General features: G+C 36.4%; 2 protein-coding genes across 5 annotated transcripts in view; one reads left to right on the forward strand and one right to left on the reverse strand.

Annotated features, from left to right (window-relative positions):
• Positions 1-10,660: 10,660 nt before the first annotated feature.
• Positions 10,661-24,682, reverse strand: part of LOC134852146 (cotranscriptional regulator ARB2A homolog) — a 36,921-nt gene continuing 22,899 nt past the window's right edge. For all 3 annotated transcript variants that reach the window (XM_063868445.1, XM_063868442.1, XM_063868444.1), the window contains 3 exons: positions 21,764-22,042; positions 11,311-11,522; positions 10,661-11,005 (listed from right to left, as the gene is read on the reverse strand). In XM_063868445.1, coding sequence (XP_063724515.1) covers positions 10,772-11,005; positions 11,311-11,522; positions 21,764-22,042 — 725 coding nt within the window. In that variant the 3' untranslated portion in view covers positions 10,661-10,771. The remainder of the gene's footprint in view (positions 11,006-11,310; positions 11,523-21,763; positions 22,043-24,682) is intronic.
• Positions 22,242-24,682, forward strand: part of LOC134852147 (serine/arginine-rich splicing factor 1A-like) — a 232,731-nt gene continuing 230,290 nt past the window's right edge. For both annotated transcript variants that reach the window (XR_010164278.1, XM_063868446.1), the window contains exon 1: positions 22,242-22,251. The gene's annotated coding sequence lies outside the window, so the exon portion shown is untranslated. The remainder of the gene's footprint in view (positions 22,252-24,682) is intronic.

Genomic DNA, 24,682 nt, shown 5'->3' on the forward strand with positions numbered 1-24,682 from the left:
CTAAAAAAAATATTAAGTTTGTTTAATTAATCAGAGGGTTTCTGAAATTCTACTTTTTTTAATTTTTCAGATTGTGGGATAAAAGTTTTGAAATCTTTTCTTGGGTGATTTCGAAGGGGAGATGATTGGCGTTGTTGTGATTTTTCTTTGATTTCGGGGATTGGGATTTTTTCTTGTAGTTTTCTCTTAAGTCTTAGTTTTCGATCTTTTTGTTTTTGAGGTTTTTCTGATAACTCTTTTTGAGTTATATCGGGTGATTGTGGTAGATGACTGAACTTTGTTGTTTTCTGTTGTACGTTATTTTCTATTACTTCTGTCAACGATGTGTAGTCCTGTAAAGGATTATAATTGTTTAAATTTGCGAAAGGCGTTTTCCTTCGGGTAGTATGGTAAAAAATTATTTCTATGTTGTGCGATTTCTTTTTTGTTGTGATCTGTAAGTTTATATGTGATGTCAGTAGGTTTTTCAATCTTTTTAAACGGTCCCATTCGGGTGGGTTCTAGCTTTTCGAAATCCTTTTTTTTTAAACAAAATTTGGAATTAAACAAATGTTCCTTTTTTAGGTTTTATGCTGGTGTATAAGGTGACTTTATTTGAGACTGAACATTTTGTTTTTGTAACAAATTCTTTGCAGTTTTTTGATAAACTTCATTATGTTTTTTATCTCTGTTTAAAGTTTAGCTGTATGGGTTCCAAAGATTAATTTCAAAAAATGTAGATGGTTGCGGTGATCTGCGTCATAAGTGTGAAGTGTTAGATTACAACAAATTGGGTGTTTTTTGGTTGACAGTCCTCTTGTGCGTTTTTCTAGGTTTTTTTTGTAAACATCATTAGTTTACGTGGTTTTTCGTTAAAAACCATTTCAGATGGTAATAGTTCAAATGTTGTTATTATTTGAGAGTTATACGCTATTGGGACAACTTTTACGTCTGCTGACCATTCGGTGTATCTTTTATTGTTTCCTTTTATTATACATCGAAGGTATTCTTGTAGTGAGCGGTTCATGCCTTCAACTAGTCCGTTTGTGCATGGGGCATGTGATGTTCTAGGTTTTTGTTTGCTATTATAGAGGTGACATAGTGTAATGATTTCGTTATTGATGAATTCTGTTCCCTTGTCTGTGACAAGGATTTCAGGTAGTCCAAACTTTGCTATCCAGTGTTCGTTAATTGATGTGTAAGCATAGTAAGCGTTGCAGTGAGATACAGAGTTGATTGCTATATAGAGTGTGAATGCGTCTACAATAACCATATATACGATTTTCCTTCTGAGGAAGGTGACAGAAGACTTTTGGTATCAAATGAGAGTATATGATTGAAATATAAACTTCGTCCTTTAAAGTCTTCTTGTTCTGCTATTTGCTTTAATTGACAAAGAACTTTCATCCAAATTGGTGCGTTTGGATATTAAAAATTTTGAACGTTTTCATTTATCGTCGTATTGCTAAACTTTCGGAGAGATCGAAGTATGGTTTTGTTTCCTAATATTGTGATTTCGACTTTGATTGGTTTTGTTTAATATTTGTGCCAGGTTTTATGTTGCCCGATGACAGGGTCAAAATTTTAGTTTTACTGTAAAAACTGAAGTGTAACTGTTTTGTTTTTTACCTGATTGGGAGAAAAAAATTTGAATGTCATTTTTTGAGAGAGGTTTATTATCCAAGGAGTCTTGTGAATTAAATATCTTATTGGTTGTATATTTTTGATTTGTTTGGGAGGGCTTGGCAATTTTATGATTTCTATTAGGTTTTCAATTTCTTTTACAGGAAATGTTTCGTTTCGTTGTGGTTTTTGTTTAGATATTTTCCGTTGTGTTTCACGATGAATATGGTATTGGTTTAAATGTAGTATTTTTTTCCTAATAAATTTACTCCATAGTGGTTGTCTTGGCAATCTAGATATAGTTGAAAATATTCTCTGGTGTTTTTTCTTAGTATCAGATTCAGTTTTTTTGCGTATTTACATTCTAGTCGTTGTGACGTTTCGTCTTTTGCATGGAGGAATTTTTTAAATTTAGTGGTATTTCTACAGTTGCTTTCGTGTTATCAGTTCAAGTAGTGTATTTCGACTAAGTGTAGCTGTTAAAGCAAAGTTTTTGCCTGTTGTTCAAATTACATGTAGGATCGGAAGTTTCATTAAAGTAAGTTGAAATCTAATTACTCTACGGTCTGGGTTACATTTTTGTGTAAAGAGGAAAATTATAGGTTTTTGGTTTGTAATAAAAACTTTTGGGTGTTTTGATCCAAGGGTTAAGAACTCGTATTCTGTTAATGTATTTGTTATGGATGTACATTCTCGCATAAGGGTAGAGAGTCTGAGTTCTGCTTGTGAAAAAAGTCTGACTTTTTTGATATAAGAATCATTTTATTTGTAACTTTATGTGATTTTGACTGCGCCAATTCTGAAGTTTGAAGCATCGCACATAACGTAGAAGATTGATTTGAATCTAGGATTGTAATTGAAATTTGTTGTGAGAAGGATTTTTCTTTCATCGAAGCGTTTTTGATGTTCCATTGTCCATTCAAATTTGATTTTCGGAGAATATTGTAAAATTGTCTGAGATCTACTTGCAATTTGTAATTATCTTCAGTTAAGAAGTTTAGCATTTCAAGAAAATCTAAATTTTTTTTCTTTGATGTTGATTGGAGTTTCAAAACTGCATCTATTCGTGATTTTAAAGTTGTGATTGTGGTGCCTTCAATATTATGCCCACAGAATTTTACACGGGTGAGGAAAAGCAAGACTTATCTGGGACTGCTTTCATGTTTTCTTTCAGTAAAAATTAATGATATTCATCTAGAACTTGAAACAATTATTGTTTTGTTTTTGATTGCATGAAAACATCAACTAAGTATGTAATGAAGTTTTTGCTTAGAATAAGCAGTCTGAAATCTTTACTCCTATATGCTGAAAAAGCTGCTGGTCGTATGTATTTACCATCGAATAGTCAATTGAATTCGTATTGCTAATTTCCAATAACGTTTTGTGTTAGTCGACGTGATTGTTCGTCTGATGCCATTTTATTGAATGCGCTACTCATATCGGCAGTGGTATAGTGTTTTCCCTTTGTTTTTATAAGTATTACTTGTATTGGCTCTATGGGCCAATTGCATTTTGATTCATCAATTAGGGAATTTAAATATCGTCCGTCTAGAACAATTTCAAGTGATTCTCCTTTGGCGAGAATAATTACTAGATTGATAAAGGTGTTTCCTTTGAATTGTTGTTCTTTGAATTGGGGAGCGCGCGCCGAAAAAACGCGAGTTTTTGGTCGAATATTTCCAAAAAAAAGCATAAAAACACCTTTTTTTGGCCTGTTTTTTCACAAATTTGCCTGCGGCGCAGAAAATTTTGTCAAATTGGGGTCTTCAGAGTGATTTGGGAGAGCTCAGAAAATCAATTTGGTTGACCTAAAAAAATTTTTTTGAAAATCCGCCCCCTCTCGAAAAAACCCTGGATCGGCCCCTGAACACACCTACAACAGCTGAAAAAATCAAAACAATAAATAGTTGGGAGAGGTTCAATAAAATTTATGACACATCTTTTACCATTGACATTTTCACGCAATAGCAAAGCTGACTTCGCACCCTTTGCGATACAAAAGAAGAAAGCCGCTTAGTTGGGAACAAAATCGAAATTGTAAAAAAAAACTAGATCTATCAAAATCAATAAGACTAGTTTTAAACAAAAACAAGCTAAAACGAAGGAATGCGAAATTAAGATCGGAACACAGAGGCAAAGTTGCATTTCGCATACCCAAGCAACAACATGACCGATAACGCTACTATGAAAAACTAAAGGAATAAAACTTTGAGTCACCAAAATTTCTCAAGTGACGCACGCCAATTATGACGCATTAGCAGTACCAGTCAATTTGAAAAAAGGACGTTTACTAACTAACATGATTCAAATTATAGAGCAATCTATGGAGCAGTACTAACTTAAAAAAATAAATGTAACAAAAAAACGAAAATTTAATTTCAATTTTAAATTTTTTGTAAAAAACATCCCGCTCACGCCATATTAAAAACAAAGTGATAAATTTTGCACATAGTATCATATCAATTTTGGCAAAAAAGTTTTTTTTCACCCAATTTGGAACAATTTCTGTGACGGCAATTTTTAAACTCGCGAGTTTTTGGTCGAAAATTTCCAAAAAGTGCATAAAAACACCTTTTTTTGGCATGTTTTTTTTTCACAAATTTGCCTGCGGCGCAGAAAATTTTGTCAAATTAGGGTCTTCAGAGTGATTTGGGAGAGCTCAGAAAATCAATTTAGTTGACCTGAAAAAAAAACAAAAAGGTCGACAAAAATTTCAAAGTTTTTGTGAAAATCCGCACCCCCCTCGAGAAGTTCCTAGATCCGCGACTGAATGGTACGATTCAAACCGCCAAAAACACAAAAAACAAATTTTTTTTTTCCAGACTCATAACCAAGATCAAAAAATTACTGATTTTTAGTCACTACAGAAAAGGATCGATTGAATTACTTATTGTTACCATTCGTTTCAAAACAATCGAGACAAAGTTTCAGATTATAATCAGTTTGTAATATTGAGTTAGGACCGATGTGGTTAACTCATAGAGTAATTTCGGATAGGGTACACCGTCTGCTCGTCACGCTATCTTATTTTCGGCCGGATAGATTCGTGCAACTTCTTAGTCTAATACCGATCCTAATCTTACTCTTATACTTTCTAGTCTCAGGGTGTTTAACTAGTCTCTGCTAGGCTCAATAGATCTAGAGTATACTGGTTTATTGCGGCTGCTGAAGTTCTCTTGGAGAGACAACTAATTTCTAAGTTAAATTCAAATCTCTCTGGTGCTGAAATTACAAGTAATTTCAGCATTTACAAATAAGTGGGTTGTTAGTTAGATGGATCATGATTGGTTAATATTAAATACTTTACAATGGTAAAATATCTAATTTATCCAATCATAAAATATAGTTTAGATCAGGTTCCACCCATCCGGGTTTTACAGAGTTTTTTAGAATTATCTTTCTGCAATTCAAAGGATGGATGATGAACGTTGGTATTTGGCGAACATCGTATTCTTGTCCGGTTTCTCTTGTTAGAGAAGTTCCAGGACGCTGGAGTTAGGGACATCAATCGTTGTGTCTTCTTGTGACAACGACTGTGTTTCCCAACGAAATCAATCTGATTTCAAAATGGTTTGCTATGACGGGTTTTTCTGTATTATGTAGAGAACTTGTTTTGTGTTCAACCTCGTCTGGGAATGGCGTGAAGATTGTGCGTGGAGGGGATGCCTTGTAACTCGGATCTGTACGTATACTTGAACATCGAGGTGGTCATTGGTCTAGTTCAATGAATGTCCTTTTCTGTGAAGTCAAGTCGTACTCTAAATCCTTTGAGTTGTGATTGTGGACGGCATATTGGTTGTGGTTGGCCATTCTTGTTCGAGTGTAGTGGGGTCATTTTGTCTTTGGATGTTCGTCTTTGTTGTTATGTGCTGATCTATATACTGCAAGGTATGATTTACATTTTACAAAATTTTTATTAGTTCAGTTTTTTAATTATGATTTTAGTTAGTTGTTTTCACAAAAGCATTTTGTTTTAGTTTGGTAATTTTGAAGAGTTACTCACCCTTGAGTACCTCTTATTAAAAATAGAAGTGTGGTCACAAAGCGTGGATGTAGCGCGGTGGGTTAGGCCGGCTATAGAGCATGCTCAGGACGTCCTCTCTGGTGGGTTAGGCCGGGAGTGGGAGTATGATTTCATGCGGTTTCTTTGAGAGGTCCTGTTATGTGATAACGTTTTATGTTGGGTTTATGTTGGTCTTTCTTATATTCCTTTGGTTGTGTCCTTTTTTCAAAAATCAAATTGTTTTTGTTATGGGTTTGTCTTTCGACTTTTTTGTGTTTTATTATTTCTTTCTTAGACTTTATAATAGTCTTCAAAAGAATAAATTATCCAGTTTTAAACTGGGTTAATCCGGTTTGGGTACCGTTGGTTTTCTTTTCTTAGTCATGCTGTTATTTTTTGATTTGTGGTGTTTAGTAAGCTGCGTTGGTTAGTTTGGTTTAGTATATGATTCCTTTCCAACCGAGTTAAAGGAAAGTTTGAAACTTGTTATCGTGTGTTAGAGTTGTTGAGTGTGAAAACTTGAAACTGAAATTCATTATTCAAACAATTCTTCGTGGGCGAGCTGTGCGAGTTTGGATAGAATTCTTGTGCGGGTGAATGATAATATCAAAAAGTTAGTACTGCATTTTCATTTATCAATTTACTACATAGAATTTTAATTTTACTGCTAGCTTTTGGGGGAAAGTTAAGTTATAAATTTTCATCATTATTAAATTTACTGCTTTTGGGGAAACAATTTATAAATTAATTTACTACATTGGTATGAATTTTATTATATTATCTAGTGCAAAATATTAATAAAGTTTTAGAAGAATTTAAACAAGTTTCATTTTTTATTTTTCTTTTGTTTTTCGCAGATGATCGTGGGATGAAGACTAAAAATCTAAAAGAAACATGAGTAAAGAATGGTTAGTATTAATTTAAATTTATTAGTGAAGAATATTTATAAATTATACTTGCCTGTTAGTCGTCGGGGAAAAAACCGTGGGGGAAGATGTCGTGTATCATGTCTGAATTTGTTAGTAATTTTGCTAGTATGCGAATGATGTTTTTAGTTTGAAGCAGTGGCCAAAGCAATTGAAGTGCTTTAATAGTTTTTAGTTCTTCGGTGCCAACTGCAAACTCATAAGGTGTGTTTTGAATGAGATTATATATTTTGTGATTGTATTTAGTATTGTGGATGAATTCTAATATAGGGATTTCTATAGGTTGGATAAATTCATGTGGGATAAGGAAGGGTCTGGATTCTTCAGCATTAAGGGTCTTCGTGATGGGACAAAATATATACATTTGTGTTATTGGGTCATAAGCGCGGAGGATGCCGTGGAGGTAAGTATCTTTGATGCAATAGGTGAAATTTAGAAAAAATGGCGAAGTGTACTTAGAGTTAAGAAACTGAAAACGATGGTGTGGTTGTCTTGATGGAGTGTGTAGATCAAAATGATTTTGTATGAAGCGATAGTATGTATATGTGTGGGTTTGTTTAGTGCGTAACATAATGTCGTGTGAGCAGTGCAAATTGCGTTCATGTGGTGCAAGGAAGTGGAAGGTTAGTGAAAATAATTGAAATTTTTCTTTAAAACTTTCGTAAGCTTGCATATCAGTTGGTGCTTCAGAAATGATGTGATCATATTTTCGATCAAAAATATTGAGTGTGAATACATATGGTGTTTTGATGAAGAATTTTTCTGTTAGTTGTGGGTTAGCGAAGCGGTCGTCATCTAAAAATTGGTCTTGGTTAGTTCGGATGATATTATGATCGTAATATTCTATTGTAAATTCGTTAGCTCGGGGTGCAGTGAATGTTTTTAGTGATTTTTTATATCCTATATGAGTAAATTGTCTATGTGTTAGTGGTGTGGTGAGTCGATATAGCATATCTTTATTCCTTTCTATATCGTTATGAGTATTAGATAATGGCAGGCAAAGGGGATTAGTAAAATGATAATATGTTGTCCAATGAAGTGTAGGCATTAAAACATGTTCATCTACAAAACTACGTGTGTCGTTAGTATCGTGAGGTGTGTTTAAAGTATATTGTGGGAATGAAGGTAGGGTGATTGCTAGGAAATCTTTCGTGTTTGTAAAGTGTGGATGATCAATATATTCGCAGGCTGTTCCTGGTTTGGTCGGGAATGGATGGTTTGGGAATTTTCTTTTAAAAGTGCGATAAGCTCGGTTAGTGCTAGTTGATGATTCGGTGGATGTGGATGATTGTGCTAATGAGGCAGTATAAGCTGAAGAGGGTGTAGGAGTAGGTGGATTTGAGGATTCTATTGTGGATGAAATTTGATTTATAGTGAGGGTGTTAGGGTGTATTAGCTGTTGTTGTAGGGTGATAAAATTATCGAGTTCTTTGGAGATTTGGGGAATATCTGGAGAATTGGATGATCGGTCTGAATGAAATGAAGAGTAGGTTGGGGTTACTTGTGAAGCATAAGAGGGTGTAGAAACGGACGGGAGTGGGTTATTTGGTGGGATCGGTTGAAAAGGGGGTTTTGAAAAAACTGAGGAGTTGGTTTGAAAATTATTGAAAGATGGTTCGGAGTCTGCAAATTCATCAGGGGTTTCTATATTAGGGTTATTAAGTTGTGAAATGGAGTATAAAACTGAAATATCTGAGTTAGTATCCGAATTCATGCTTGATGTTGTATTAATAGTTGGAAAATCGGGTGGCGGGAAAGCAAAAAGTGGGGTTATTGTAATTGGAGTGTTGAGGTTGGTTGGATGGGAATTTGAGCGGTGTAGGGATCCAAGTTGTCGGCTCATCGTGGGCTAAAAAAATTATTATTTTGAGACTGAAAAGCGGTGGTGTGGGGTTGTTCTATAATTTGTTCATATGTATTATCATCTTGTGAATGATGTGTCATTATATGTTGTATGGGACTTTGCGATATGGTTGGTGTAAAATTTGGGTTATGTGTTATTGCTAGGTTTCGGAAATTTCGTGGGACTAAGGCTAATGGATGGTTATGTGGTAGGGGTGGCAACTGTGGTGCTGTATGTGTTACTTCTATATTATTATGTTCTTCGTCGTACGTGTTCTGTCTTGTCGCTATTTTTGTGTTATATTCTTTTATTTGTGCGTCTGGAAGAATTTTGTTAATTGATGATGAAAAAATTCCAAAAAATCCTGCAAATAGTATGCGTGCTACACTTGCTTGTCTATTTACTTGTGTGTGTATAGCACATGTGTTATAGATTCCTTTTAAAAGTGAAAAAAGAAATCCTATAAAGTTAAACATTGCGTATAAGATAGTTAATTTTTCTAAGATGTAATAGGGCCATCCTAGAAAATCGAGAATTTGATTTTTTAGTGTAACAAAGCTAAAAATATTTACAGGTGAAATATCTTTTGGTCTGTATTTTTCACCGTTTAGATATATATAGTCTTTAATGTCTTTAAAATATCCGCTATAATATTGTGTATAGATATCTGCAAATCCTGCAGTTTCGGCAAGTTTGCGTAAGTTTTGGTCAATTGATTGTCTTTGTATAGTGTCCATTTGAGTAACTAATTCCTGGAATTGTTGTGTTCTAATGTGGTGTTGGATATCGGATTTTGAATATATTCCAATTGATTGTAAATCAATATTTGGGTTACGAGCAATAGCTCTGATGCTTTCGGGTGAAAATTTTTTGAGTGATTGCGTTAACGTGGGGTATGGGGTATGTTTTTAGAGAAAACTGGATTATTCAGTAACCTCTCATTACGCCGGTTATTCGGAACATTGTAATCAAAACTTGAAATTACAAAAAAACCCTCGCAGTTTTTGTGATCTTTTTATATTTGCTGTTCGATTGCGGACCTTGCCTTCATACTGACAAAAGAAATTAGCAAACTTACACAGAAAACAAATTTCAAATTGCCAAAAATTTTTTAAAACTTTCTTAAGAAACGGAGACAATTTTATCGCGATCTTAATAAATGAATTCACTTCGGTTTACATTATACTTAAACAGACAAAACTGACAATAGGGTAAACGATTTTTTTTGTGATTGTATAACGCTTTGTCGAACGTTCCATTTCATAAACATACTTGCTTTTACTCTATCAAAAAATTTGGAGTTCATGCAAGGGTTTCAAGAAAAGATATAAAAAGGAATGATTCATGAAATTTTGGAGACAATCGAAACACAAAACATAGCCAACTGGCAGTTGGAAAAGAGTAAGGAACACAAAGAAACATAGTAAAAAAAAACAGATTTCTCTTTAAACAAAATTGTAAACTTTCCCATTTTATATCTTTCTTGAAGCTCGTTGTACTTCACGAACAATTTAAATTGGTGCTTTTTTGATAAAAACAACTCAACTTAAGAAAATTGAATCAAAATGTTAAATTTTTAAATCGCTGGCAAATCTGATAATTAAATTCCTTTTTCGAAACTAGTGGTCGCTCACGTTTTTCATGATCTGTCCACTTTTGATGTTCGATAGTGCTCAAAGGAAATGAAGCGAACTTATCAATCCGCGAAACAATCAAACCGCCAAAAATCAAAATTGAGCGTGAACAAAATTAAAGACTTTTTCCTGAAAAAAATTACCAAGACATATATAAGAGTACTCACTATATTCATTACTACTACTAAACGTATGTAACTTTCACTTAAAAATCCATAAAACACGAATGAAATAAGTTCCTCTTTTCCATTGCAAAAAAGAAATGGAAATCTTATAACTAAAATGTACATATATAGCTAAGTGCATTCATAAATGCATTGATCTGTAATTATTAGATCATTTTAAGAATTTTCCTGAAAACAAACAAACAAATAATCACAAAGACATATATAAATGTTCACTACGTTCATGACTAACAATAATTTTTTGCATTAACTTCTAGAATTTTCAACTTATCATCTAAGAATAACAGATTCAATCTTTTAGATAGAATCTTAGCAAACATAAGATTACTGAATTTTCACTCACAAAACCATGACTCACTGTTCCTCGAAGTCAATCCTACTGCCGCATTTTTCTGTGAAAATAGGAATGTTTTAGGTTAAACTTCGTCAAGTTCAAATTAGCCTGCAAAAAACAGTTTTCTCTCCAAACTAAATTTGATTCGCTAACATACATACCTATTTAAAATACGCAAAATGATCTGTAAATATGGTGTCTTTTAAAGCTAAGTGTTTCTCGATTCGATCTGTCTCTATGCCGGTTAGCCTTCATCATTCATTCCATCTGAATTTTGATCTTCCGCTGCTATGATTCTGTCGAACCAATTGAAGACGCTCTCTTTGGCACAGTGTGACGTCATATCGTGTTCCATCACTCCGGCAGACCTCAGCTCACAATCTTTGCCTTTCAATTTCTCCCGATATTTCACACGTGTATTCACGGGTGCCAGAGACTGAACCCAATTGATAGCACTGCGCTCAAAGAAATCTTCTACCTGAAACAGAAACAAATGTCTCCCACTCAATCTAATTTTATTTTAATAGAGCCGAAGAACCCTAATTCATTTCAGTGATATTTTCCCAACCCTCGCTCTACTAGTACTCGAACTAGTCACTAGAATACGACTGAACAAGAAGGGCCGTTCGTTCAGTACTACTGGAAAAGACAAACAAGACAAGATGAATGAAAGAAATAGACGTTTGGTCACCTTTGATGATTGTTTGTACGCTATTCACAAAAAAAATGGTTAAATAATAAAACATTTCGACTAGGAACACAAGTTGTCAGGTTGACTCTTACATTCTTAAATGCGTCCATGTCTACTAGAGAGTGGACCGAGTCTGTTAAGGCAACTGCTTTCACTCGATCAGTAAAATCTTCGGCCTTATCGGCTAGATGGGCAGTGACTATTCCTCCGTAACTGTGAGCTACAACAAATACTGAGGAAGCTTTTGTATTCCTAATCAACTTGTTCCACACGTAGAGACCGTGTTCTTCTGGTGTGCCCGAATCTAAAGCGCAGATCGAAAATTCTATTTACATCAAAAAATAATTTAAGAATGAATTCGCTGACTTCAGGCGGAAAATGCAAGTTGAAACACTGCATTTTACACAGAGCCGAAGGAACAGTAAACTCAAGCGAGAAACGACAAAGAAGTAGCTCTGAAAGCGCATAAGAAAAGAAAAAGTAGAACAAACAAAAAAAACTCGATGTGCCGTAATCGAACTCCGACCTCAAAATTAAAAGCGACTTGTCCTAGCATCTGCGCCCAAGCCAATTAACACTAAATGGACACTAGAATCACCTAACACTCAATCCTCCGGCAACACCCGTAATCGTCAGCCAAATTTACTGATTAACAGTCGTCACTTGCTTTACTTACAGTGCTAAAAACTATGCACAGTTGAACAATTCGAACCATTTTTTTACTCATTCAAAAACTACAATGTTTTAAACCAAAATGGTTTTTTATCAATTTGGCTTCATAAAAATCAGAACAAAAAAGAAGATTGAAAAAGAATGAAGCAAGTAAACATAAAAAAAAACTGATTTTCTTGAAAATCTCAACTTTCGAATTTCAAAGAAAAAAATAGATGCTCTTTAAGCTCTTTGAAGTTCTAGAACAATACATGAATGGCGTTTTTTGATAGCAGTAACCCAATTCGGGAAAATTCGATCAATGAGTAAAGTTTTTATTCCGCTGGAAATCTAAAACTAAATTCCACTTTCGAAACTAGAAAGTGTTCACGTTTTTTTTGCGCCATTTCTACGTTCGTATTTGTGCTATTTTTGTAACTTTCAGCTGATGAATTTCAATTAACTCAAAAAGTGAGTGCATAAATACCTAAGTACATACATAAATACATTAATATCTATGAATGCACATCGGCAGTTATTAGAGTACTTAAGACTTTCTTGAAAAAAAAAGATCACCAAAACCTATATAAGAGTCTTCTCTAAGTTGGTTACTCTTAAAAGAATAAAAATACACATTTGGGAAAACTTTTTGCAGAGATAAGGAGTAACGCGTTCTCATATCTGCTCCACGGCTGCTTGTAATTGTTCTTACACTAGCCACCAATAAAGCAGCTGCAGTTTTTTTGATGAAATGGCCAATGCTATGCAGCAAAAATTGGACCAAATAAAAGTAATTCAATGTTCTGTATTTGAATCTCCCACCGGTTCATTAGGAATATCACGTACTCACATTTTTGCCACGGTGACTTGGAGGTAAACTAGTGGCCCAGCTAATGATGGATGCACTTGTTTTAGTATTATAACCTTTGATTGTACTGATACTGAAATAAATCATTTTCAAAGTTTCAAAAAATGGACTTAACGCAAAACACTAGTGATTTCTCTACTTAAATAGAGAACTATCAGCTTATTTAGTGGAGAAACTTACTACTCGCTCTTACAAATGAATTCTGTATCTCAGATTTGGCTGGGTAGCTTTCGAAAAAAAATAGAAGATTACAAGAAACGATCAAATATCGTAAAATTTGACTTTTCCTAAAAACATTTACTTTTGTCAACTAAAGCATGCGAATAGCATCTTAAGCAGGGAAGATTATCACACTCTGATTTTTTAGATTTAACCCTGAATATCAGATTTAGCTAGTGGTTTTCGTGAAAAAAAGTTTGAAATTTCTATAACAGAACGTTAAAAAAAATTCTAAAAAAGGATTTAGTGCGATGTCTATATCGGCTTTTCTACGAAAAAATAGAGTGAAAAAGATTACACAGGGAAAATCTAAGCACCATGCTAGTTAATTAAAGTAACAACCTCAGATGTTTCTAAGGCCAGATATATTTTTTGAGAACACAGGGCATAGCCGTTTACACAGGAAAGATTCGCATAATTTTTTTTTCGGTTGAACCCTTGATCTCCGATTTGGCAGGGTAGTTTTTGGGACCAAAAACTTTTAAAAATTAACAAATATGTCAAAAACTGGGCTTGTTTGAATCCGTAACTTTTTCCTACCGAATTTAGGTGATAGCTGCCTGAGAACGGTGATACCCATGAATTGTTCTTTTGATTGAAACATACATCTACGACTTGCGCATTTAAAACAGGAAATGGAAAAAAAGTAGGTCAAAAATCAACCTTCCGAAACTTTCGTTGTAGAACGCGGGGTAAAATGAAGAAAGAATAGCAAATATGCAGGCACATAAAAGAGCCGCCAGTTTGCCCATTATTATTTTTTTTGAAAATTGGCTGGGTCGTTTTTGAAAACTGAAATTTCTGCGAAAAGTGGAATAATTTCCAAAGCGTTCCCATGAAGTTTCATAGTACCAGTTGTTTTCAACAGAACCCAACACTAGCCCAAAAACGCCGCAGCATACGTTATTAAATTGCTTATTCTTAAATAGTTTTAAATATGATTAAATTGAAATATACCAGAAGTGCCACCAATGAGCACTTTCATTTGCGACTTAGGTTGGATAAAAAAGTTCCTCATTATAATACACTACGCTTCGCATGTGTAATTACTGACCCTGCAAAAGGTTATGCGTTATTTGATTGATTTCTAAAATTTATAATTGGAAAGGTTCGTTTTGGGGAGATTGATCAACGAATAGGTTTAAGGTCAAATAAATCTTCAGTCTCTAGCGGATCCCTAGCCAAAAGAGGGAAAATTCGCCTATGCAGGGGCTACCCCTACAGCTTGTTTGTTCGATTGAGCTTTAAGTCGCAGATTTGGCATTGAAGTTTGAAAAGATCAACAAAATTCTAAAATCGAACAAATGGATTTATGCTATGTCCGACATTTCTTTACTAGAAAAAATACGTCCTCGCCGCTAGGCAAAAAAATTCCTAGCGCATTTTATTTCGACCTTAGATTTTGCAGAATATTTTTCTAGAAAAGTTACCAAAAAACGGGCAAAATTTCATCGGTAAAAAATGCAGCATTTTCTAACGCGATCTCATTCATCGCCAAAGAAATAGGGCAACAGAACTTGGGCATGAACATATTCACATTTAGCAGGGTAATCTTTGAGAAAAATTTCCAAAGTGGGGTCAAGTAACTCAAGTATGGACAATTCTTACGGCGATAACTCTTTTTCTACAAAAATTAGGTCGTAGTAGTTTGAGCAGCGAGGATAGTTAACACTGCTTTTGCGATCAAACCTTTAATATCAGAAAAACTTCCATATTCAACTTTGAACAATTCTTAAGTCCATAACCCTTTTTCTACAAAAATTAGGGCGTAGCTCTTTAGGCAGTGAGGATTCTTAACGCTGCTTTTGCAATGAAACCTTTAATCTCAGGATTGGTCGTACAGTTCTCGAAAAAAGGAAACAGTTTTCAATAAACTGTCGAAGTTTGGACATGTTTAGAGGCCATTACTCTTTTTCAACCAAAAACTAGGGCATAGCTGTTTAGTTAGCGAGGATTCTTAAGACTGCTTTTGCGATCAAGCCTTTAACCTCAGGTTTGGTCTCATTAAAGTTTTTGAAAAAAAAAGAAAATTTCCAAAAAACTGTCAAATCTTGCAAGGCCACGACTCTTGTTGTAGATAAACTTACAGAATTTGATAAGACAGTGCTCCTACATAGTTGTAGAGGCTATGAAATCTATCAGGCGTTTTCTTTCCTGCAATCTCTCAATGGTGCAACAACTTTTCCGTCAATTTTTTTTTGAATGACGTAAAAGCCAGCAAGTTAATCAAAAAAAAATTTTCATTCAGTTTTTCACCACGCTGAGATCTCGCCGCTAGATATTTTACCAGTTGATTCACCGTGTTTTTCTGGCTGATAATGGATTTAGACATTAAGAGAGCACAACAAGCCATGGAAATTGCTACCAAAACTGAATGATTCTGTGCATGTGACAACGTGCTTACCTTAATTCTTCGCCGCAACGCTTTTGCTTAGCACCCTTCATCTACCTTCTATTTTAATATATTATTTCTTCGAATGTGGCTTGTTTTTTTTGCAAAACTGCGCACATAACCCCGATACACAATAGATAAATTAAATCATCTGTTGAAAATTATCGGCCTATTTCAATCTTACTTAAAGTATCCCTCATCTTTGAAAAAAATTGTTCTATTTCATTTGTCCGAAGATTCAAGCCAAACTTAATCAAAAGCAACATGGATTCAGAAATGTGTCACCTAATCACTGGTGTTTCTTGATAAAGTTTACTTGAAAAATCACGATAATTTCGATCAGCTAATTCTGCATCTTAGACTTTCAATGACTTTCAATGAGTAACATTAATATTTCCAAATTTTCAACTTGCAAATTTCTCGGCAATCATCAAATGTTCAGCAATTTTTCCGAACTGTAAGCACGCTGCTTCTTAATCAATAGACACTGAGATGAAGCTGCACATTTGAAACAAGCATAAACAATAGTAACAAAACACTAAAATAAGTAAATTATCTTTGATAAATAAAAAAAATGTACATGACGACGGTTTCAAACCATCAGCACTCGGATAATAAAGCATACGTTTTCCTGACTGAACTAACTGTTCCGGCTACCTTCTAGTTTTCACACATCTATAAGTAAACATCAGACACTTGCGGATAAACATGCTAAATGGAGCGTGCGTGTAACTTGGTAAATCGAATTCCAAATTTGTAATCGCACACAGGCAACAGTCGATGAGAAGTCGCCTAAACCATCCACTCACTTCTTCTTAGATAACACTTCTTTCAACCATACTTCTATAGCATTAGGACTGCTCAAATCAGAGCACAGCCCTAGACAAGTGCACTCACTTTTCAAAAATCTTTCTCAACGAAAAATCTTCAGTACAAAAACATAGCCAACTGACAGTTGGAAAAGAGTAATTAATACAAGGACAGAAAAAACTGTCTGCTATTTGGGACGCCTTCTCGTGGCGGCAGACGTGGACCCTTCGTGGGTTTCAAAGTTCCCATTCCAAGAGTGTTCGACCAAGACACAGACAAGGCCTGTCGGGTTTTTGTCAAGACGCCATAGTATGAACCCCGATCTATGGTGTCTTTTTTTACTGACAGGGGACATAGAGCTGAATCCGGGACCGGTCAAATGGCCCTGTGGTTATTGCGGCGAGGCGTTTAGCAGCAGAGTTTGGTCTATCTATTGTGTGGATTGCAAGAAATGGATACACCGGCGATGGGCGGGGATGACTACTCAAGAGATCAGGGCGCATCAGAACTACAGGTGGCATTGTGGGTGTGTCCCTTTTGTTCCCACTGTCCCTGTTGTTCCAGTCGCAGTTCAGCAGCCAGCCGCACAAACTCGGAGACATAGTGCGACGCCTGTGCCCAGAAGTTTAAAGGTGTTACAACTGAACATCGACGGATGGAGAGGTAAAATCACCAGTCTTAAAGAGTTTCTTGACGAGAAGAAGTTTGATGTAGCGGTGTTGCATGAGACGAAGATGGATGATGAGTTCAACTGTGGACCCCAATGCCAACTGGTGGAAAATTCACAGACCAGAACGCACGGTACACCTCGCGCAGAACGAGCAACCTCAAGGAGGTTTGGTAGTGCTTGTCAGACCCGGTGTCCAGTCTCGCCGGTTAGGCAGTCTGAATCTTCCAACAGGAGCTGTTTTGGAGTCTTTGGGAATTTCAGTGGAAACCAAGCAGGGTTGGATGGATCTCTGGAACATGTACCGGCCTCCAGCTACTGGCGGAAACGACTCGAGAGATGCTGCGTTGTATCTGAATCAGTGGCCAAGAGAGAAGAGTTCTGGTATCTGTGCGGATATCAATGCGCATGGTTCCTGGGATGCGAACAGAGATTCTGATCAGTTGGGAAAGATATAGATGATTGGCTGGTTGACAACAACATGGCTCATGTGAACAATGGCATTCATACACGCGTTCGACAGCTGGGTCAAGCGATAGTGGAGACTGCACCCGACATCTCCATTATGCAGTTCTGTGGCGAATAGTTGTTCTTGACAAGTTTTGGAGACAATTGGTTCCGACCACTTGTCGATTCAACTCGTCATTGGCTCCTCAGGAATGAAGGCAGAAGAGTCGCGGCGCCAGTTCCATTTTCGCAAGACAGACTGGTATAAGTACATCAGTGTATGTCACAGTGGTTTGCCAGAGTGGATTGAAGATCTTTCGTTAGAAAAGAAATACAAGGCTCTGATCGAGACAATGCAGAAGGCGGCAAAAAATCTACTCCTTTCACCAAGGTTGGCACCAAGAGGAGACCTTGGTGGTCTAGTCTCTTTGAGTGCGCGAAAAATTCGATGAAAGAAGCCTTCAGTCTTTTAAGAAGCACTTGAGCAGAGAATGCTGAAATGTACAAGAACGCGAAGAAGATGTTTGCCGATACGATCAGAGATGAAAGACGTCGCAGCCTGCTTGAATTTGTGGACACCTTGTCCCCGTCAACTCCGAGCACCAAGGTCTGGCGCAGGCTTCAGAGCATGGATGGAAGAAAGAAGTTGGGTTTGCCAGATAACCCAGTGTGTGCGGGAGACAAGATTGCTATCACTGACAAGTCGAAATCGACACTTGCAGTGACAACGTATGCAGCTGTAAGCAAGGTTCTGGTCACGAGAGAGGACTACAAGGAGGCTTACCTTGCCACGAGAGAAGGTCTTAAAGGGACTTCAGAAGGGGAACTGGGAGAGAATTTCACTCAAGGGGAGCTGGCAAGAGCTTTGCTTAAGATAAAGAACGGAGCTGCTGGTCCCGATGGAGTGGTTCCTGAGATGATCAAGCATTTACCCGAGAATTCCATCATGTTTCTGCTACGGATTTTTAACGAGAGTTTACGCCAAGGGAAAGTTCTTGATTATTGGAAAAGTGCAGTCATAGAGCCAATCCTGAAAAACGGTAAACCGCCTTCAGAGATCAAAAGTTTCAGGACGTTCTCGTTGCCGTGTCTTGCCAAATTCCTAGAGTCAACGATAGAAGCTCCGGTCAGACATTGGGCAGAGAGTATTCACCTGATTCCGGATTGTTAAGCAGGATTTTGCGTCAAAAGATACACAACAGATGTTCTCGTTAACCTGAGCCAGGAGGCTTTCGACAACCTTCAGCAGAAGAAGCGAACAGTAATCACTGCAGTAGACTTCAAAGGAGCCTTTGACATAAATTGGCGTGGAGGTCTTCTCAGAGATTTGGCGAGAGCTGGTCTTCGCCCCTCTTGCCTGAGATGGATTAAGTCGTTTCTGAGTGACAGGAGAGCCTGCGTCAGATGGAAGTTCTTTCTCCTCTAATAAAGTGTTCCAGCAGGGAGTCCCTCAAGGCTCACCGTTGTCAGCTATGCCTTTGTCTTGCCACGGCCAGTCTGCCTACCAGGATTGCACAGAAAGCTCCCGACACGAAAAACGCCCAGTTTGCAGATGATTACTCACTCTACAACGAAGCTTTCACTCCAGATTGCGCCACAGCTAGCATGCAACTTGACAGCTACTTGATTGCGCCACAGCTAGCATGCATCTTGACAGCGTCAGTTCATGGGCTAGTGATCACTACATGCTCATTGAACCTTCCAAGACAGAGGGGTTAGTCATCAGCCTGGACCCGAGAGGAACGGAGGAACGACAGGCAAAGCACAACCACTTCTACAACTGGAGAATACAGGTTCCGTTCAAAAAGCATATAAAGATTCTTGGCGTCAATATCGATACACAGTTAACGTTTACCGAACATACTAACCTCATGGCGAAGATGGGGAAAAGAACTCAGCTGCTTTCTAGTTTGTCAGGGAAGAATTGGGGTCTTACTACGCTTATGTCAGGCCAGGAGCACTGTACGCCAGTGGAGTCTGGAGTTCTTTTCTTTCAGACTCAAATTGGAACAAGCTGGAGGTCTGCAACAATAGAGCAGCAAGAAATATTAGTGGTGTACAAGCAACTTCCAATGCAGTTGCAACTCGTACAGAAGCCAGCATCTCTACACTCAAAAGTTCAGTGATGAATAAGCCGCCATTTTGTACATCAACTTTCTCCATTTCCTGACAGATGTTCATCTGCGTCTTCTGACAGATGACGGCCCGCCTCAGAGACTAAAAGCGAGAGGAGATGGCAGATTCCGTCCAGATTGGAGAGTCAACGCTTGAAAGAAGATCCAAAATAAACCTGATAATCTCAACACTAAAGAGTACATTTTGACGACAAGAGAAGACTTTACATTAGAAGAGTACCGACAAAAACATTGAAGAAGAGCACATGCACCGACGAATTTGTGATGGCTAGGCGTTAGAACATTCAACCAACAGAACAGAAGAAGAAATTCTGCTTCATAGACTCCAGGTAAACCGATGTTACAAACTAGAAAAAACTGAGCATCTTTTTGGACGGACTGAATCGCCACAATAGTGACCAAGATGAAGACACGGAGCATTTCATTCTGAAATGCAGTGATTGGGCAGAAGTAAGAAGAACCACTGTGGGCTCACTCCACAGTATCACAGTACTTCAAACAAATCCCGAACAAGTCTTACAGTTTATTGGTCGAACAGGACGTCTTCGTCCCTCAAATCAGTTATGAACGAGCTCCAAAAAACAAACAAACAAACAGAAAAAACTGACTCGTTTTCGAAAAAATTCAAATTTCGAACTTTAAAAAAACGAATGCCCTTAAAGCTCTATGATTTTCAAGAACAAATTATGACGCTGCTTTTCGGATAAAACTAACCCAATTTGAGAAAACTGGATCAAACGCTTAATTTTTTTTATATCGCTGGGAAATCTGATATTAAATTCAATTTCAAAATTAGAAGCCGATCACGTCTATCGCGACATTTTGCCGTTCGATAGTTATGTTTGCTTTTCTTTTAGCAATGGAAAAAAAGTGAACTTAAACAGAAATAAACAATCAAACCTCCAAAAAATCAAAACTGAGCGTGAACAAATTTTATAATTTTTTCCTGAAAAAACAAAAAAAACACCAAGACCTACGTTCATTACCATTAATAATAAAATTTGAGTCTTTTAAAAAAGTAACTGGATCAATTAATCAATTAAATTGCCTCAATATACTTAAGAATGATCTTCAAGCCGGTATAAATTGAAAACTCTTTTCCGTTATAAATCGTCAATTTCTTTGCCAAAGGGGCCTTTTGGTATATTTAGCGACAGTCATTTTTGGCTGACCAACCCTTTCAAGGGTGCAAATGGTACCATGATATATTAAATTGGAAGGTGGTCAAGTTTTTGGCTGATCGCTACACGATCAAAAACGGCTTTTTGTTTGAAAATATCAGCGGCGCAGAAAAACTACCAAATATGGTCATTCTAGGGTTTGAAATGGCTGGCCTAAAAAATGATTGTTTTCAAAACGTTTCGCTTAATTATCACACATTGCTTTTCGAAAATTGAACTAATCGTGACATTATCAAGGGTGCAAAGTGACATTTTCAAGGGTGCAAAGTACAGCAGATTTAATTACTGCTAATTGTAATTGCCGAACACAGGCAACCGACAGTCGGAAAAACGTCAAAAATTTACGTAGACAGAAAAAAAATGATATTTTTATTTTCAATAATAGTGTTGTAAAAAGAATACAGTATCAAAGCTGCGCTTCGCAAACACTAGCCAGAAAAAGACAAAAAACAACTGTATTTTGTCAAAAATAAAAAGTAGAAAAAAGCCTCGAAGTAGTAAAATTTTTGCTGTATCGGTTTCGAACTTGCGACCTCGAGATTTGGAGCCTCACGTTCTCGCATCTGTGCCACGGGCTATTGAAAATTTTCTAACATCAGCCACCAATGGAAAAAGTTGAAAGTTTAACAGCCAACACTGGAAAAAACTAATGTAAAATCCACTTGCAAATCAACGTTTTATCGCGAAATTGACTTTTTCCTAAAGGAAAAGCATAAATTACCTTCCATTCAGCAAACAAATTTGAATTAACACTTGCAAAACGGAAGAATAACACAAGAACTAAGCAGAAAATTGCTATTTAGTTGAAAAAAAAGATTGGACATTTTTTGAACAAAAAAGGCGTTTTTCATGGCCGGGATCCCGCAACTTTGGATCAATTCTGATGTATATTATGCCAGAAATTTTCGTGAACATAAAGTTGGCATAAAATTCCATAAAACGTCACTTTTTTAATTTCAGAAAGACAAGTTTATTTGCGCTGAAATAGTTTTGTTTACTTTGATTTTGAGCTAATTTAGTAGCACATGCAGAGTACTGACTCATATCTGCTCATTTCGGAGCATAGGAGACAATCGAAACTCAAAATAACACAAGTAGTTATACCACATAAAATAGTTTCACAAACATCAATTGCTTTCAATTGATCTAAAAGAGGAAGGTGATTCCTTACTAACATTTGATTCTGCCATAGGACACTTTTCCGTCCGGTGACATTGCTAGTTCGATATTCAAGTTGGTGTTCAGCACTATAACTGCCCATCCTCTCTGTTTCGCAGCTTCGATGTATGGAATTTGACTTCCCTCTCTGAGTCCTTGGTTCATGATGACCTTACGGGACCATTGACCAGCTCGGACAAATCCTGCTCCGTGGATTAGCACCAGAAGGGTAGTTTCGTTAGAGTAGAAGTCGGAAGACGCAAATACGAAACTTCTTGCATCTGTTTCTGCAGCATCTAAACCACACGACCAGCCAAATTTACCATTTCCTATTTTGCTAAATTCTCATTACTTGCAAAATACAAATAGAAATTTCGTATTTGACAGCGGAATACACATTTGATGCAATTAAATTGAGAACTTGAAGGTTTTTATAATAGACCACTGTTCAGCCTCTGTTGTTCAACCTCTGACTATACCATTGTTATTTGATAAACTTATTAAATAGTTTCAGAGATTGCTAATGGAATTGAACCCCAAAATGAACAAAGCTTTACTGGCGATCAATGCAAACAACTGTCTTGACGCATCAACAAAACAGGTAATTTCGGATGTTATTGGAGAAAGTATGATGGAAGATGAACGTATCAAGCAACTCGAATCTGAGATGAGTCAAACCCACATCAAGGGTAATCAACTGGAATAATATGAATCCAAGGATAGTCTGATTTTCCAAAACCTGCCATTGGGCCAACATGGTTCATACTTGCAAGATACACTAGCGTTCATTAAAAACGTTCTACAAGTAAGTGTCGAAGCGCGTCATTTGAAGGCTTGTCATCCACTCGGACGAGGTACTTTCGCAAACCCACCAGAGATAGTGGTGAAGTTCTTATATAACGAACAAAAAGACCGCATTTCGACCAGGAAGAGATTACTTAAGAATTTTGTGAATCCCAATAACCATAGACCAGTATTTATTCACGAGAGGCTGAGCAAATACGAAGTACAGTTGAAAAAATTACGTGAAGAAAACGATGTCGCTGTAACAACCAGTAATTCAGCAGCCATGATCCAGATCACCAAAAATGCAAACGAAATGGTACAATGCATAAACAAAGTGAAAATATAGATGAAAAATAATCCAACTTGGACGAATGCATCAAAATTTTGTTGAAATATCAAGAAACAATCTTTCTTCTTATCGTGACGTATAATCCGCCAAGATCTGATAAGTTCATTTTCCTTGAGAACCTGGAGAGAGAATTGAATAATCTAGCCTCAAAGTCATATCCCGTGATAATGTGCGGCGATTTCAACATTGACTTCATGAAAAATATCTCTTTCAGCGAAATATCTAGATATAATTGAATCTAGTGGTTTGGACCAGCTTATAAGAGAAGCTACTAGATTTGGTAGTCAAAGTGATACCTTGCTTGATCACATTTTTACCAGAAACGTGAATGCAGTTAAAACCTCAGTGAAAATTAATCAAAAATGCTCAGATCGTTGTCCAATTTTACTCACAATTTCGGCAATGGAGAGAAGCTCCAATTAATCAAGTTTAGATTTTCGTGATGCATCATTTTTAAAATTAACCATACAAATTGAAAAATTTAATTTCCTTTCAAGAGAAGCTCAAAAAAACTGAATTCGATAACAAATCTGTATCAGATTCGTTCAAAGTGTTTCGGAATATTAACTCTTCAACAATTCTTGAAAAATTTGCACCACTTGTCAAACCAAAAGACTGCTCTGTAGTAATAAAGCCTAAATGCTCGTGGTTTTCAAGTTATATCAAAAAGCTCACATCAAAGTGAAACCAACCTCATCGAACATCGTCGCAAAACCCAAATAACCAAGCAGCGAGATTTCGATTTGAAGAAGTAAAATTGAAAGAGTTGCTCGTAAATGTAAGAAAGACTATCATTATACTAAGTTCAAGTTATGTTTACGTGACTCTAGGTACAAATTATTAAATGAACTAAAAGAAATCAATAACAAATATCAGAAACAAATACCACCTGCGGAAAACTAAAAGCTAATGGTGAAAACACTTCCGTGGACGAGATAGCGTCCGAACTCAATGTTTTTTTCTGCAAATGTGGGCGCTTCATTAGCTGTTAAAATACCAACTGTAAATGGTTGTCATATAGTTAATGAACCAAAATTTTTAAAGCGTTTATCTGAAGTTGATATACCGGAATTGGCTCAAATAATCTCAAACTTGAAAAATAAGTCATCATCATGTACGGATTAAATAAATAATCTAGTAGTCAAGGCAAGTTCATATTCAGTTGTGCCACAACTGATCGTTCTGATTAATACATCGCTCAAAAGTGGTGGGTTTCCTAAAATGCTAAAGAAGCGGTTATTCTGCCATTCTTTAAGTACGTTGCATGTAGATATTTTAACGCTGCATGTACAAGTTAATAGATTTATCGAATCAAAATCGCTTATTTACGTTAACCAATTCGGTTTCCGGAGAAAACAAAGCACAATTGATGCAATAGCTGAAGTAACGGAAAGAGTGGGACCTAAGAAAAAAATTAAACCAATTTCAAGTTTTTCTAAATCTAAAAGAAGCGTTCGATACCCTGGATCACTCGGTTTTATTCAAAAAGCTAGAAATGTACGGAATGTAGGTGGTAATTGTTTGTAAGCTGTCTGGAACATTGAAAGCACATGGTACAAATAGAAAGCTGTCACTCAAGCTGGCTAAAAGATGAATGTGGCGTTCCACAAGGTTCCATTCTCGGGCCTTTGCTTTTTCTGATCTATTTCAACGATCTTCCAAAAGCATGTACTAGTTGTGAAGTTTTTCTTTTTGCGAACAAAACGAATATTACAGGTATCAACTGCTTCATAGAAGGTTTTAATAATTATCTTAGTGCTGTCAGCATTTGGTTTAACGTTATTAACTTTCACTAAACTTG

The sequence above is a fragment of the Symsagittifera roscoffensis genome, chromosome 7, assembly GCF_963678635.1.
Source record: "Symsagittifera roscoffensis chromosome 7, txSymRosc1.1, whole genome shotgun sequence".
Taxonomy (NCBI): domain Eukaryota; kingdom Metazoa; phylum Xenacoelomorpha; order Acoela; family Convolutidae; genus Symsagittifera; species Symsagittifera roscoffensis.